The sequence below is a fragment of the Sycon ciliatum genome, chromosome 12, assembly GCF_964019385.1.
Source record: "Sycon ciliatum chromosome 12, ocSycCili1.1, whole genome shotgun sequence".
Taxonomy (NCBI): Eukaryota; Metazoa; Porifera; class Calcarea; order Leucosolenida; family Sycettidae; genus Sycon; species Sycon ciliatum.
In genome coordinates this window covers 27333431-27349556 of record NC_088654.1, presented here as the reverse complement: position 1 = coordinate 27349556, position 16126 = coordinate 27333431, and the positions used below count along the sequence as shown (strand labels likewise).

At 49.3% G+C, this 16126-nt stretch overlaps 1 protein-coding gene across 1 annotated transcript; it reads left to right on the top strand.

Annotated features, from left to right (window-relative positions):
* Window positions 1-164: 164 nt before the first annotated feature.
* On the top strand, window positions 165-15886 carry LOC135828706 (sin3 histone deacetylase corepressor complex component SDS3-like). The gene is made up of 12 exons (XM_065341129.1): window positions 165-353; window positions 496-556; window positions 3651-3721; window positions 4748-4819; window positions 5307-5326; window positions 6966-7025; window positions 7726-7822; window positions 8049-8141; window positions 9065-9166; window positions 11169-11280; window positions 12520-12604; window positions 13378-15886. The coding sequence occupies exons 1-12, from the start codon at window positions 314-316 to the stop codon at window positions 13474-13476; spliced, it is 912 nt and encodes a 303-aa protein (XP_065197201.1). The 5' UTR covers window positions 165-313; the 3' UTR covers window positions 13477-15886.
* The last annotated feature ends 240 nt before the right edge of the window (window positions 15887-16126 follow it).

Here is a 16126-nt window from a genome sequence, read left to right as displayed (position 1 = left end):
CGTCTCAAGGACTGAGTGTGATTATACTGTGATACGCACCGATTTCCCGAAGTGTGCTGCTAAAATCGACCTAGGTTTTGGAACTCGACGCTGCATTTCGTGTGATTTGATGAGTCTCGAGGCGCCGCGGCTCCAAAACATCTCTTTTCTTCTTTGAACTGGTGCAGCTACTGTTTGCTTGAAAGGATTTCTTTTCCAGTCATTCGGTAGTGCAACTGTCGTTTGTCGAGCTTCTTGACTTCCCACTACACGGACTCTTTAGTTGTTGCGTTGCTGGTGTGAAGCCTACGACTTCTTTCTCTGACAAGAAACGATGAATCCAGAGAGTGCGGTGTACGACGGCTCATCCGAAGGTGAGCAAACAAAAACCGAGCTCGAGAGAGTCATGTTCCTGAGTTTGCTTGTGGTGCGCAACGTGGTGAGTCTATGGTATGAGTGCTGTTCCTTTTCTCTCTCTCTCTTTCTCTGCCCTCTATCCCTGTATTGTGTCTTCAGCTGAGACGGAAGGCGCCAGCGAAACGGATGCAGGGAAGGTCGAGGAAGATGTCAAAGATTTGTGAGTTGTTTGATTCTTCGTTGTACGCCAGCGCGTGGGCGTTTTGTTTTCTTTCTTTCAAGTTAGTTTGTTTTGGACTTGGTCCACGCCGGCTCTTTTCAAACTTAGTTGAATACAGGTGCCGATCTCAGCACTAACCACTACCAGGCAGTCTAGATCTGCTAAACGACAAGGAAAAACGGAGCCCTTGCACTAGTCTAGCAGTAGCCTTTTTCTTGTCAGTCAGGGATATGTGCATGTGCCTACACGTGTGGTGGTGGTGCTCTTGCTGCTGCTGCTGAGCAGCTCGTAGTGCTGGTGCTGCTGCTGGTGGTGCTGGTGCTGATGCTGCTGCTGGTGGTGGTGGTGCTGCTGCTGCTGCTGGTGGTGCTGGTGGTGGTGCTGCTGGTGCTGGTGGTGATAGTGATGGTCCCTATGGCCAGAGAGTACTCAAAATTAATAATAATTGAAAAGGCGGCGAGCTAGGCATGCCATGACAAGAGTCCACTAAACACGAATGTTTGGCAACTGTTCCCTCGGTAACAGAAATTTGTGTTTAGCAGATTTTTTCAAGTAAAACACATGCAGCCCAGTCTGAATTTTCTGCGTGCGAAACCAAATTTTGTGTTTCTGTGAATCAAAAAACATTTCAGGTGCGAAAATGTCTGTACAGCTGTTTTCGCGTTTTCAATCTCCTCATAAGGGTGCGCTCACACTGCGACCAAAACCAGCGTCCATGCGGCCATGCGGCCAAGTTGCATGGCAACGGCATGAACTCGACCAAAACGTCGCGGCCACGTTTCAAATCGTGACCGCGACCTCCGGAGGGGGGTGCCACGACTTGGCGGCAACATGATCGTAGACGTGAAGCGTATTTGTGTACAACCTGGCCTGAAGTATGTTCAATTTCTCAAATTTCGGTGTGTTGATTCATGAAACTCGGCGGTTGTCGATGTCATCCTCGACATTTCCACATTTTAAATTTTTTGTAGTTGTGGTCCTGCACGCACGCACCGCCATATATGCATTCTTTGCCCTTTTTGGTCGATGTCAATTTTGTTTTTGTTTTTGTAGTTGCTTCGTTGTGATCGGGTCAGTGACCAATTTCTACAGTGTACTCGTTCAATACGATCGCAGCTTGGTCTGGCTTTTCGGTTTGGGAAATCATCTTTCTCTACGTTTCTGCGATGATGGAATGCCATACCTCAAGACATTTCACACGGTTACATATCATCGGAAAATACAGTTCTCATCTCGGCAACAGACGAAAGAACCCACTACCGGAACTTCCACTGCACTGGCACTTGCTCTGACCACGAGGTCAGGAAAGCGAAAGCGCTTGGATGTCAGCGGCAGTCCCTCAAGAGTCCAAACCTACCTGAATGTATGAATTATTTTCGTCGACTTCAAGAATACGAGCCACGAGGCACTTCTTCCAACATGCAACATGCAAAAAATTTCATCCAAAAGGGGCCACAACTTTATTAGGAAACGCACAAACTCTTCTGGATACGAACTGCAATTCGTAAAGTTTGTGTGACAACTTCACGTCTACGCGTGTACGAGGCCTAGTGTGAGCACGACTGCCACGTTTCTGCGTTTTGCTGACGCATGGACGCGTGCTCATGGTCGCAGTGTGAGCGCGCCCTTAAGCCCTTTCGTAGGCGTAATAATGTTCTGCACATTGCTGGCAACTGAAATCCGACCCCTGAGCACATTCTAGCGGTCTATATTTCGCAGTTTTACAACCCCGTGTTGGGTCTTTGCGATGTGAGCGCACCGCTCAGGTGTCGTATTTCAGTTGCCAGCACTGTACATTATGGAGTACAGTGCTGTTCACATTCTAGCGGTCTCTATTTCGTAGTTTTACTACCCCGTGTTGGGTCTTTGCGATGTGAGCGCACCGCTCCGGTGTCGGATTTCAGTTACTTCTGAATGAAGTCCAATTGAGTGAGTGAAGTCGGTGACTTGCACCTGTTCACGGCCCAGTCTTCACAGCCCAGTGTTGACAGGTCTGGGGCTGAGCAGTGCCCGATGCGTACAGTCAACTTCGCTAATAACGACTGCGGATATTCGCGAATAACGACAGAATTTCCATGCCCAGAGCAAAGTCCCATGTAACTCTAATACATATGTTGAGACTTTGGGTATAAGGACACTTTGCGAATAACGACACTTTTCTGATGCCCCGTCGAGTGTTGTTGTACGCAAAGTTGACTGTACTTGACTTGCGTGATCAGATGTCATTGAGCAGCAGCAGCACTACTAGTATACATGTATGATGTCATTGAGCAGCAGTAGCACTACCAGTATACATGTATGATGTCATTGAGCAGCAGCAGCACTACTAGTATACATGTATCTACCATACGAAATTTTTGTGCAAAAAGTGATCGCAGATTTTATGTGGTATAAATGCTGGCCTAACGGTTTTTTGAAATCACGCGTCTATATTTTTCAAATGCACTGTAGAGCTACATAGCGCCCAGCCCTCAGTTCACTCACACGACCGGATTCCATTGAATAGGACTGTGGTTGCGCCTCGCATCCTCACCGCTTTATGTCCAATCTATGCGTGTGTGTGTGTGTGTGCGAGAGCCGCCGGTGTCGTACGTGACTCGCTGACGTCAGCGGACACGACTTGTATGTGGCGTATCCCCAGCCGCATACCCTCCAGAAGCTCGGGTATTCTACATGTCCAACACCACACGTATATGTCCCGTTGCATCAGCCATCTGCAGAGTTTTGCAATACCTCTGGATAAGTGTATTGCTAAGACCTTTCTATCAGCCTGCACAACTCGTATGATGACCTCGGTGAGCAACACGTAAGAGAGAGGGCTCTGCCTCTGGACTGGTAGCTCTGTTGTTTCCTACGCGGCCTCAGCAAATGAAAAATACAAAATTAAAAAAAAAGCGTGCGAAATATTCTTGACCCACAGTAGGTGAATGGCAACTCCAAGCCAGTGTACCAGATGCCCATCTACTATAGCGAGTAATAAGTGTGTAATGCACTGCTGCAGTGTGCTTGACCAAGTCAGTACTATGATCGGGCTCTCATCTCGGTATGTTCTTGTCTCATCTTCCACGTTGTTGTGCCTGTCTGTGCCCCACAGCTCATCACCAATGCAACTCTTGAAAGACAAGGTGCAGCAGTATCGGAAAGAACTCCAGGACCTCAATGCAGGTAGGACCTGAGACTGGTCTGAGCGGCTCAATAGCTCAATTATTGCATTGCAGAGGACCTGAGACTGGTCTGAGCGGCTCAATAGCTCAATTGTTGCATTGCAGAGGACCTGAGACTCATCTGAGCGGCTCAATAGCTCAATTGTTGCATTGCAGAGGACCTGAGACTGATCTGAGCGGCTCAATAGCTCAATTGTTGCATTGCAGAGGACCTGACACTGATCTGAGCAGCTCAATAGCTCAATTGTTGCATTGCACTGGACCTGAAACTGATCTGAGTGGCTCAATAGCTCAATTGTTGCATTGCAGGGGACCTGAGACTGGTCTAAGTGGCTCAATAGCTCAATTGTTGCATTTCAGAGGACCTGAGACTGGTCTGAGCGGCTCAATAGCTCAATTGTTGCATTGCACTGGACCTGAGACTGATCTGAGTGGCGCAATACGGTACTGTCAGTCGCCGAAGAACTCGGGTGTCATCCTCCTGGCCTAGACTATTCTTATTGTCATGTATTACAGTCTATATGCTGTTGAGTAACCGTGTATACATTGGTATGTTTTGCATGATGAAATTCCAACCTGGTCGTTCTTCGGGGCTCTGTTCTTTGGCGCCCGACAGTACTGTAGCTCAAAAGTTGCATTGCACAGGACTTGAGACTGGTCTGAGCAGCTCAATAGCTCAGTAGTTGCATTGCACAGGACTATGATCCGTGCCGGTGGAGGTCACAAAACTGTGTGTTTTGTACTCACCTTTCATTTATTTTAGTATCGTAACACGGAGGACTAGCTTTTCTTTCTTTCTTTTACAGTGTTTTGGATTCGCTTCTCGTGCGATTGCTGACGTTGTTGTTGTTGTTGTTGTTGTTGTTGTTGTTGTTGTTGCTGCTGCTGCTGCTGCTGCTGCTGCTGCTGCTGCTGCTGCTGCTGCTGCTGCTGCTGCTGCTGCTGCTGTCGTTGTTGTTGCTGTCGTTGTTGTTGCTGTTGTTGTTGTCGTTGTCGGTCATCGTCGTCATTGCCATCATCCTTGCAGGTTCCCATGCGGAATACCAACGTCGTGTTACTAAGCTAGAACGGGCTCACGACGAGTCGGTCAGAACGATAGGTGAGTAGGAAAAGGTGCTGCTGCTGCTGATGCTCCTGCTGCTGATGCTCCTGTTGCGGATGCTTCTGGTGCTACTGGTGTGCGCGTGCTCATGTGTGTATGGCTGCGTGGCTCTGAAGCCGTTTCTGCGGGCAGGGGGCGATATAGAAAGGAGACCTGGTCGAAACTGTTGTCACAGTCCCCGTAGTCTGTGTTCGTGCAGCCTTGCTGTCCAGTTGAGAAGAGTCTGAGTGCATTGCATGCTAGCTCAGTCAGTTGCACACCTGTGTACCAGCATTGACGTTTTGTCATGCACATGTCTTACACTACTGCCGTGGTGTCTGTCTATGCGTATACCAGCAGGTTGTTTGACATACATGTATGATACATCACACCTACCCACCCGCCGTCTCTCTGTACTCAATCTTATGGTGTGTGCGTGCGTGATTGCATTTTCTTTCCCACTCTGTTTTTACTGGTGCGGCGTCTTCTCTACCGCCGGGGTCAGAATGCTGGAGAGATTTCATGGTAAGATATTACAAGTATCACTAAGAACATGCAAGACTACTAGTGACGTACTACTAGCACTGCAGGGAGGGAGTCATGGGACTGCAGCTCCGGGGGGGGGGGGGGGGGATTGGTGCTCCCATACTGAGGGGGGGGGGGAGAAAGGTGCATGGTACATGTACTCTCATACAGGGGGTGGGGGAGAAAGCTGCATGGTACTCCCGTACAGGGTTGGGTGGGGGGGAGAAAGCTGCATGGTGCATGTACTCCCATACAGGGATTGGGGGGGGGGGGGGGGGATAAATGTACTGTATCACCTCTGTAGTTGCACATCTGACCGAGCCAGCAGGGTCTGTGTGGTAAGCTGGTGTCATTATCCAGTGATAGCTGGTCGTACCCGGTAGGCCCAGACAGATTCTGCTCCGCTTGCCTCGATATTTTGCTGCGAAATCTTCGATATTTTGCCGAGCCTGGCACAAGAAACTCGATATTTTGCTCCATTTTGCTCCCGAATAATGTGTATCTTATCCACTTCCCGTACAATCCTGGCTGTACAACGTTTCATAAAAATCACAGGGTCGGTTTCTCAACACTGGTTTCCACGCACGTGTCCCTGAGTTCTTCCAAAATCATGTCGATCCACAGTGAATCCCAGTGATATTTCGGTGACATGATCTCGTCCTGGGCACTGTGTATCCTGCTGAATGGGTAAGAAATCAAGTCTGAGAAGAATGATGAGCCTTTCTCTGTGGCAATGGCTTTGATCAGAGCCCAGCTGTCCTTTGCTCTCGTGAAGGCGGCCGTGGCATGCCTTCGTGGGCATCGCCACAAGTCGAGCAGGTATGACCCTCATGCATATTCTGCCACACAGGCTGTCTCCGAGTGTCATCTGTAGGCAACCTGTCTGTTTCCCCCAGCCTTCCCCTTTTTCTCTGTACCATTTTGTATGTTATAATTTTCGCGGATTCCAGTTGTTCTCCCTTCATTATAGTGTAAGCCCAGTTTAGCGCGTATTGGCTTATGATTTCTTTTTCTTCTGTTTGTATTTAGCGCTTGACCGGTTATTATTTTCCTTCTCTTTATTTTGCGCTACATATTATTATTATTTTTCTGGTTTAATAAAATATTGGTAACCAGAAGAAAAAAAGAAACAAGGAAATTCAAGTATCAGGCATCGATTTTACCCAACATCTCGATATTTTGCTCCGATTTTGCCGGCAATTTCCGCTCTTTCAATTCTTCGATGTTTTGCCGAAAGAATTGCCGGCAGGATCTGTCTGGGCCTAGTACCTGGGGTCAGCCGGTCCACACTACGATGATTCAATGCGTAATGTGTGCATACAATGAAACCCGTGTAAGACGATCGCTCAAGGGACCCTCGAAATGTGGTCTCCTTTTCCAGGGTCATTTGGCTGGAAATAGCATCCCTTGGTCCTGGTTGCAGTGGTCTATTAGGACAGGTGGTCGCCTTATCCGAGTGGTCACCATGTCAGATTTTACTGTACATGTGCTGTGGGTATGGTCGCACTTCAAGTACTTGTAACAACTTTCTCTCTCTCTCTCTCTATCTCTCTCTCTCTCTCTCTCTCTCTCTCTCTCTCTCTCTCTCTCTCTCTCTCTCTCTCTCTCTCTCTCTCTCCGTCGCCCCCCCCCCCTGCAGACGTTGGAAATTGATTCAGAGTACCGTGGTGAACTAGAGGCAGCAGAAAAGGAATACGAGGTAGGTGCCGATGGCTTGGTGTGTGTGCGTGCGTGTGTATGCATTTGTGTATTCTGCAGTCCTCCCTCTCTAATCCGGCACTTGTTTATCCAGCACCCTTGCAAATCAGCACACTTTCTGGCAAAACGGATTTTTTCAGTTCATTTTCTACGCTTTAATCCGGCACTTGAATTCCGCCTCCAGCAGCGATTTTGTGCAACAAATCACTCAAACCGTACATATTTCGATTTTCTAATCCAGCAGTTGTACATCGCATACTGTCAGGGACCATTGTAACATACACAACACATGTAACATACACTTGGGAATATCCTATGCTAGTGCATAAGATATTCCCAAGTGTATGTTATATACATGCATTCCACAAAGTACTTGGTTTGACACAGAAAATCCCTACATTTTGACGTACGACACAAACATGTATGATAACATGTGGGCCGGGTTGGAGGGCAAGATTTGATAATCCAGCACCCTTGTTTATCCAGCAGAAAATGCCGTTGCAAAAGGTGCCGGATTAGAGAGGGATGACTGTATAAGGAGAGCAGTTTGTTTTGTTGTGAAAATGGTTTTGGTTGCCAACATCCACGGCATCTCTCTCTCTCTCTCTCTCTCTCTCTCTCTCTCTCTCTCTCTCTCTCTCTCTCTCTCTCTCTCTCTCTCTCTCTCTTCACTGCTGAAATTGTTTCCTTTTCTTTTCAAGACCAAGCGTGCTAACCTCAAGGATATGCTGACAGCCGACTTAGCGGACAAGAAGAAAGTGATAGAAACAGAACGACAGACAATGGAATTGACGGGAGGTACGGATATGGCAGTTTCGCTGTGCAATTCTGCTAGAATTCTTACAACTATCTCTCTCTCTCTCTCTCTCTCTCTCTCTCTCTCTCTCTCTCTCTCTCTCTCTCTCTCTCTCTCTCTCTCTCTCTCTTTCTCTGCTTTCTGTTTATAATGACTGGTGCGAAGAGGACATCTAGTCTAAGTGTCTCCTATTTCCTCTGTCCTTTCTTCTTCGCACTTTGCAATTAGATTCGACCGAAGTGAAGCCGATTGTAACGAGAAAGTTACGCAAGCGTATGCAAGATGTCGTACCGCAGGCTGAGAAGCGTCGGCGACCTGCCAGTAAGTCACTGTGTGTGTCTGTGTGTGTCTGTGTGTGTGTGTGAGAGAGAGAGAGAGAGAGAGAGAGAGAGAGAGAGAGAGAGAGAGAGAGAGAGAGAGAGAGAGAGAGAGAGAGAGAGAGAGAGAGAGAGAGAGAGAGGGGTGTTTGCGTGTGTGGAGGCATGGGGTGTTTGTGGCCGCGAGTGTGCTGGTGGATGGTTGGTAGGGTGGGGAGGGGGGGGGGCAAAATCCCTGGCAACTATGCTGGCCTGTTACTCCGGTCTCTGTTGCCGTTATCTTTTATCTTCTGCATCATTCCATCATTCCGGTGATTGTCCTGCTATCTGTGGTCTAGTGTTTACCTTCCTCACTGCAAACAAACCTTCCTAAGCTTGTTGGGTGTGGGGGGGGGGGGGGGGCTTGCGTGTGTGGAGGCTTGTGGTGTTGGTGGATGGTTGATAGGGAGGGGAAGGGGGGGGGGGGGGGGGGGGGGGAGAGAGAGCAAACCTTCCCAAGCTGGTTGTGTTGCTCAGCGTAGTTGTATAGCCGGTTGTAACGCAAGCGTGTGAACTTTTTTGTTTGTTTTCGAAATAGACTGGGAGCATTAGTACTTGAGATGGTAGAATATCATTTTCAAATGTGTTGATGATGATGATGTCAGGGTGCTAGTGTGATGACGTAATAATGACATCATGTGTCTGGTGTAATTGTCTGTCTGTGTGTATGTGTGTGTGTGTGTGTGTGTGGGATTCACTGGCCAGAAAAAGTCACTTCAAACAGCTGTGTGGTGGATACCAGGCTAAAAATAGTGGCGGTCAATTCATCAGCCTTGCAAGCTGTTGAATGGTGTAATCCCAGCACAAGTTGCTATGTCTAACATAGCTGTTCGCTATCATCGCTTCCGCGATGGGCATGTCTGAGGTCTGAGGTGTATGTGTCTGCAGGTAACATCGCCCTGAACTGTGCACTGGATGAGGATGATGTCATGGCGGACTTGCTGCGAGTTTACAAGGGCAAACTTCCGGTGTCACTCCGACCTCCGCAGGGTAAGTCTCCTTGCTGCTGTCACTCTGGCCTTTGCGGGTTAAGTCTCCGTGGTGTGTCCATTGTGCGTACATCGTGTACTATAAACTGCCTGGTGTTTGCGACGTATTTTATGTTTGTTAATTTTGCGAGAAGGCATAACACAATTATTAACAATCGTGAAATCAAACTTCAACAGCGGGTGTATGTGTGTGGCCACAGTGTTGTGTGGAAATTTGCCACCGTAAACTCGCTGGTTCTGAGAAATCGCAAAAATTTAGTGGCGCAAATACTGGGCGGTGTACAGTATCCATGGTGGAGTAGAGCAGTAGCAGCTGATCTTGCTGTCTGTCTGTGTGCCTGTATGTCTGACAGTATCCATGGTGGAGTAGACCAGTAGCAGCTGATCTTGCTGTCTGTCTGTGTGCCTGTATGTCTGACAGTATCCATGGTGGAGTAGAGCAGTAGCAGCTGATCTTGCTGTCTGTCTGTGTGCCTGTATGTCTGACAGTATCCATGGTGGAGTAGACCAGTAGCAGCTGATCTTGCTGTCTGTCTGTGTGCCTGTATGTCTGACAGTATCCATGGTGGAGTAGACCAGTAGCAGCTGATCTTGCTGTCTGTCTGTGTGCCTGTATGTCTGACAGTATCCATGGTGGAGTAGACCAGTAGCAGCTGATCTTGCTGTCTGTCTGTGTGCCTGTATGTCTGACAGTATCCATGGTGGAGTAGACCAGTAGCAGCTGATCTTGCTGTCGGTCTGTGTGCCTGTATGTCTGACAGTATCCATGGTGGAGTAGACCAGTAGCAGCTGATCTTGCTGTCGGTCTGTGTGTGTGCCTGTATGTCTGACAGTACAGCACTGGCGGTTGCTGAAGAACTTGGGGAGTCAGCCTCCTAGCCTAGACCGCTCTTATTTTCATGTGTTCCAGTCTATGCGCTTACAGTGTATGCACAGTTGAGTCACCGTGTATACACTGGTATGCTGTGCTGGGTGGAAATCTAGCCCGGCAGTACTGTATGTCTGCGTGCCTACCTGTCTGCCTGGCCAGGTCTTTGTCTGCATGGCCAGGTCTTTGTCTGCCTGGCCAGGTCTTTGTCTGCCTGGCCAGGTCTTTGTCTGCCTGGCCAGGTCTTTGTCTGCCTGGCCAGGTCTTTGTCTGCCTGGCCAGGTCTTTGTCTGCCTGGCCAGGTCTTTGTGTGCATGGCCAGGTCTTTGTGTGCATGGCCAGGTCTTTGTGTGCATGGCCAGGTCTTTGTGTGCATGGCCAGGTCTTTGTGTGCATGGCCAGGTCTTTGTCTGCCTGGCCAGGTCTTTGTGTGCCTGGCCAGGTCTTTGTCTGCCTGGCCAGGTCTTTGTGTGCCTGGCCAGGTCTTTGTGTGCCTGGCCAGGTCTTTGTGTGCCTGGCCAGGTCTTTGTCTGCCTGGCCAGGTCTTTGTGTGCCTGGCCAGGTCTTTGTGTGCCTGGCCAGGTCTTTGTCTGCATGGCCAGGTCTTTGTCTGCCTGGCCAGGTCTTTGTCTGCATGGCCAGGTCTTTGTCTGCCTGGCTGAAAAAGAAGACATAGAATATGCTGAACAGTCAAACAGTGGACAGGAAAGACACTATGCTTGTAATAAGCATGATACCGTATCTATCTGCGCGTGTATAAGACACACCTTTATACACTAAACATCAAGGGCAAAGAAGGGGTGCGACTTACAATCGAGTGTGACAACCTTTGTGAACACATGAAACGATGTGGCTCAAATCTGAAAGTGCGGGTGCTACTTAACACAGTTACAATTGAGTGTGACTTATAATCGGGGAAATACAGTAGCCTTTCTGTCCACTGTTTGCCTCTTCTACGCTCTGTCTCCGCGGTATCAGTTGAGCACGCTTTGCACACTAGGTGCATTCCTCATGAATGTGCAGAATAAAAACATGTGTTCTTGTTGGTGGTGGTGGTGGTGCTGCTGCTGTTGTTGTTGGTGTTGTTGGTGTTGTTGTCGTTGTTGTCGTCGTTGTCGTTTGTTGTTGTGTGTAGCGCAAGCAGCGCAAGGCGCACACACAACATCTGCCACTTCAAGTAACACACTCAGCGATCAGGGTGTGGAAGTCAAACTGCAAGACGGGAAACTCTTCTACGACAAGAAAGTGTAAGTCTTGTGTGTGTGGTGTATGTGTGTGTGTGTGTGTGTGTGGTGTGTGTGTGTGTGTGTGTGGTGTGTGTGTGTGGTGTGTGTGTGTGTGTGGTGTGGTGTATGTGTGTGTGTGTGGTGTGTGTGTGCGTGTGTGTGCGCACGCGCGCGCGCGCGCGTGTGTGTGTGTGTGAAGCTTTTGCTATTTGATCTTTTCAGTTGGATCTTGTGCTGTCTACAATCAATGTTCGAAGCAGTTTGCAGCGATTTATATTCGCGAATGGTCGCGAAAGTAGCGAAATTTAATCTCTAGCAAACGTTTCTCACTTCACAGTATAATATGCAATACCTAGCTTGCATGGCCATCACCTCCGGGAGAGACCTGTTGTGGGTGTTCCACGCAGCTAGTCACCTCAATCAAAGTGACCTCGACCATCACCAGAGTTTGATGACAAAGACAAATTGTCTATCACGGCTGGGCAGGGAGCGATGGAAAGCTAGTAGATATTTCCTGATCCCTGGTTGTTTAGCACTCTGAGCCGACCTGGCGGTCTGAAGAGTGTACAAGTAAACAAGTGAAGTAAAGTTTGCACGTCCGCGTTACCGCCGGCTTACGATTATGTTGCGAAACACAACCAGCTTAGAGAAATTTCACTCGCGCCAGGCCATCACTATGCCTGATTATACCAGGGTGGCTGCAGATGTGCAGTGTCATAATCTCGAGTAACATCCCTGCTATGGGGGCGATTTAGGAGCTGCATCTGCGTCTTGATCCATAGAGGCTGGTGGCTTTCCTACGTATGAGGAAAATTCGGCCTCCAGCCAAGTCTCACGGGAACCGTGAACTTTTATTTTATTTTATTTGATGGTGGTGATGTGTAATAATGGGGATGGGTCGGCTGAGAGCACATTGTGAAGCGGTGGTGTAACTGGTATTTTGCGTAATGGTTGAGTTTGTCACCAATATCTCTTCTGTGGTTGTCTAGCCGTTACGGTATAGGGCTTCGAAGTGATGGCGTCACGCATACCTGGCAACGCATGCCAACGAAGGTTCTGGGTACAAAAAGAACCTTACAGCGCAAAGAATAACTCTCTTTCTCTCTCTCCGTCTCTCTCTCTCTCTCTCTCTCCCGCCTCTCTCTCTCTCTCTCTCTCTCTCTCTCTCTCTCTCTCTCTCCCGCCTCTCTCTCTCTCTCTCTCTCTCTCTCTCTCTCTCTCTTCGTCCCTCTCTCTGTCTCTCTCTCTCTTTGCCTGCAGGTTTATTCGTGGACAACCGGTGTTCTTGGATCAGAAAGATGGTACACGCATCAGTGGTACTGTGCAATCAATCGGGCAGAACGAGGTATGTTTCATCATTTCATGCGTTTCTATCTGTTTGTGACACCACCCTTATCCTCTGTATCCTCTCTCTCTATTTCTCACTCATGCACACTCTCTCTCTCTCACTCACGCATTCTCTCTCTCTCTCTCTCTCTCTCTCTCTCTCTCTCTCTCTCTCTCTCTCTCTCTCTCTCTCTCTCTCTCTCTCTCTCTCTCTCTCTCTCTCTCTCTCTCTCTCTCTCTCTGCTTCCCTCTCCAGTCTTCGATGGATGCTTGTATTTTTTGCCTTGTCAGTTTAATATCTAATCGTTGCATGTCCTTGCTTGCTTCCCACTACTGACATACCGTAAAATACTGTTGATCCGCTTCCTCTCTGATTTCTGCCCCCTGTCAAATTTCTGCCTGTGAAGCGACGTCGACATATACAATGAAATACGGTGTTGAACCGACGCATGCACTGCAGTACACAACATGTGCCAGTGCAGGATGAACAATGTGCACAGTCCAGCATGCCAAGCCTGATCTTCTGCGTTGTAGTAAAATCGCACTGCACTTGGCAGCCTTACCTTCCCGCTCCCTGTTGAAAACCCAGCTGGGAAGCGACGTAGCATTGGGGGGGGGATCAACGGTACTTTACGGCACATGCAGTGGTGTGGTATGTTGATCATCACTGGCTGATGTGATAGACATGCTGGAAGGAGTTAGGTCTGATTTTACTTGTCTCAACTGTTTTTTCTGTGTGTGTTCTCTCTCTCTCTCTCTCTCTCTCTCTCTCTCTCTCTCTCTCTCTCTCAGGTATGGGTACGTAAGACTAGTGGCGATCAGGGGCGTATCAAGGTGCCCATTCAGGCCTTGCTGCGTGGAAAGTACTCCGTGCGCAAGCGCTCCACGTAGCCTTCAGCCATCCAGTATCCATCGGGCCGCTGAGAACACCGTGTGCGCCGTCAATGCTGGTATGCACTGTATATTATCCTTGGAGTGGATGGTTGGATGTTTGTTATGGTTCCACGTCTATGCCACGTCTATGGTTGAGTGTTTGTTTTGGCGTCGCAGGGCTATGACTGGATGTTTATTTCTGGCGTCTCTGCTATGCCTGGATGTGTGTTGGCTGCATGGCCGGAGTGCCAGTGCTAGTGCGGCGTTGTCTTTTGGGCACATTGGCGGGACACGCTGTACATTCTTCTTGAAGTGTTTGTGACGTAGGCTGTCTGGATGCGGCTGTGGGCACCTGCGCTACTACCGCTCTTGCCATCCCTGACAGAACTAGCGCTGTTAACCGTTCTTGATGCTCAGCTAATGGTTACAGTGCATTGATCAGCTCCAGTGTGTTCTTCTTGCCGTCTTGAGTGGGTAGCGGTGCTTTTGAGAGAGCTTTGAGAGTGCTTTGAGAGAGCTTTGAGAGTGCTTTGAGAGTGCTTTGAGAGAGCTTTGAGAGTGCTTTGACCCCCCCCTAATTGATGCCAGTGGTATTGGCTAGATGGTGGTGGTGGATGCTCTTTTGCTATCATTGTTATTCTGATGGTTATGGTGGAGATGGGGTGTACACGTGACGGGACGGAAGGTTGAACTCACTCGTGCCAGTTCCATGCATACCCTTGTGGATTTTTGTCCTCGGCAATCTTCGTACGAGCTTCGACGTGCCGGCATGTCCCCGACCTGCAGAGCTACCAACATAGCAATTTGACGCATTGCGTGCGTGTCTTCCCAGCGTGGCTGGCAACATTGGCCATGCTTTAACACTGGTTTGCCGGTGTGGGAGTTCCTGGCCTGACCTGATGTTCTGTGGGAGTTCCTGGCCTGGGAGTCCCTGGCCTGTCCTGATGTTCTGTGGATTTCTCCTTCGTTGATGCCCGTGGCTGCAATCTTGTTTATAGTAGAGAGAGACAGACAACTATAGCCTATATCCCCTTGCTGTCCTTGGCAGCTGCTGCTGTTTGCTATCATGGTGCCAGTCGTTGCGTTTGTACGGAGCTGATCCGGCCGTGCCGTGTTTTCCGAAGAGCGTGTGCGGCGGACCTCCGACCGCCGCTACCTCCGACCGCCGCTACCTCCGACCGCCGCTACCTCCGACCGCCGCTACCTCCGACCGCCGCTAGCAAGGATCCCAGGCTGATGGTAGTGTGCTGGGAAGATGGTCATCGTATCCGCAGCAGAAACAGCAGCAGCCGTGGTGGTGGCGGTGACGGTGCTAATGGCTGTGCTGTGTTGTGAGTTACTGAGTACCACTTGATGGCCGCATACGCGCAGTGGCTGTGGTTGCTTGCAATCATCACGTGACACCGATGCCTTGCGCTCTGCTGGAGTGTAGTATCGCCCACAAGTCAGGGCTGTGCTGCTGCCCGCTGTATCCACTGCTAGCATGGCCAACAGTTGCTCCAGTGTTGGTTGAATGCTACTAGAGCCATCGCCGCTGCTGTCTCCGCTGTTTCCACTGACATGACAGGCAGCAGTTGCTCCAGAGCTTGTTTGACTGCTTTCAGAGCCACCACCTCTGCTGTCTTCCCTGCTACGTCCACTGTCTTCACTGGCCGTGACAAGCAGTAATTGCTCGGGTCCAGTGCATACTGATAGGCGTGCTGTGTGCTCATGCTGTGCGCCATCGGGCTCCCACGGCCGCATGTGACAATTGATGCACTATGCATTATGCATGTGTGTGTGTATGTGTGCGCGTGTGTGCATCACGGTCAGTGTCACCGCATGCACTCTAGTTGCAGCTGGTGCTGTGCATCCATCCCCGGTGGCGTTCTCGCTGGTATTGCACCACCCTGTGCCTTGGTATTCTCACTAGTATTGCGCCACCTTTTGATATGCTGTCCTAATCACACATAATGTACGAGCTCGCCAGCCAGCAAGGCTTTTATGGCAATGTGCTGTCTGTTTGTTGCCGTCGACACGGAACTCTGCATGTTGACCTATGACTATGTTCTGCAGATGTGTAGGCACTGTGCTGCTGGAGTTGTTGACCTTGCTCAGCCTTGCTGTCTCACTAGTGCACTGTAGCACTGCTGTAGATGCAGTTGTAGTTTTAGTGCTTGTGTAGGGAGTGTGAACCCACTGGAAGCGAAAATCTTGCTCATTATCGCTGTCCAGTTTTAGACTTAATTACAATTTAATTTAATGTTCGTGGGCAGTCTTCTCACTCTGCCTGTCTGTGTCTCCTTGTTACTATACAGTGTGGTGCAATTTCCTGTTCTGCTTTTCTTTTCAATGCAACTCTTTCTCTCCCTCTTTCTAATATACTAGACATCTGCTCGTAAACCCATCTACTCCTACATAGTACTGTACTACTGGTAGTACAGACTTAGCTCTCATGACCATGCCTTGCAAGCAGGGAGTCGTCAAATACCGTATTAATTTTGACGACTCCCTGCTTGCTAGTGTGTTTGCTGTTTAGACTTTAGAGGCATCATTGATGTTGCGTAGTCGTCGTCGCCTTTCCTCAGGTCCAAAAATGGTTGTTTCGAGCACGCCAAACATCACGTGACCCCTGTAAGACAAATGTCCGGAGCTGCGTTGACTCCCCCGCCGCTGAGTCATGAGCCTC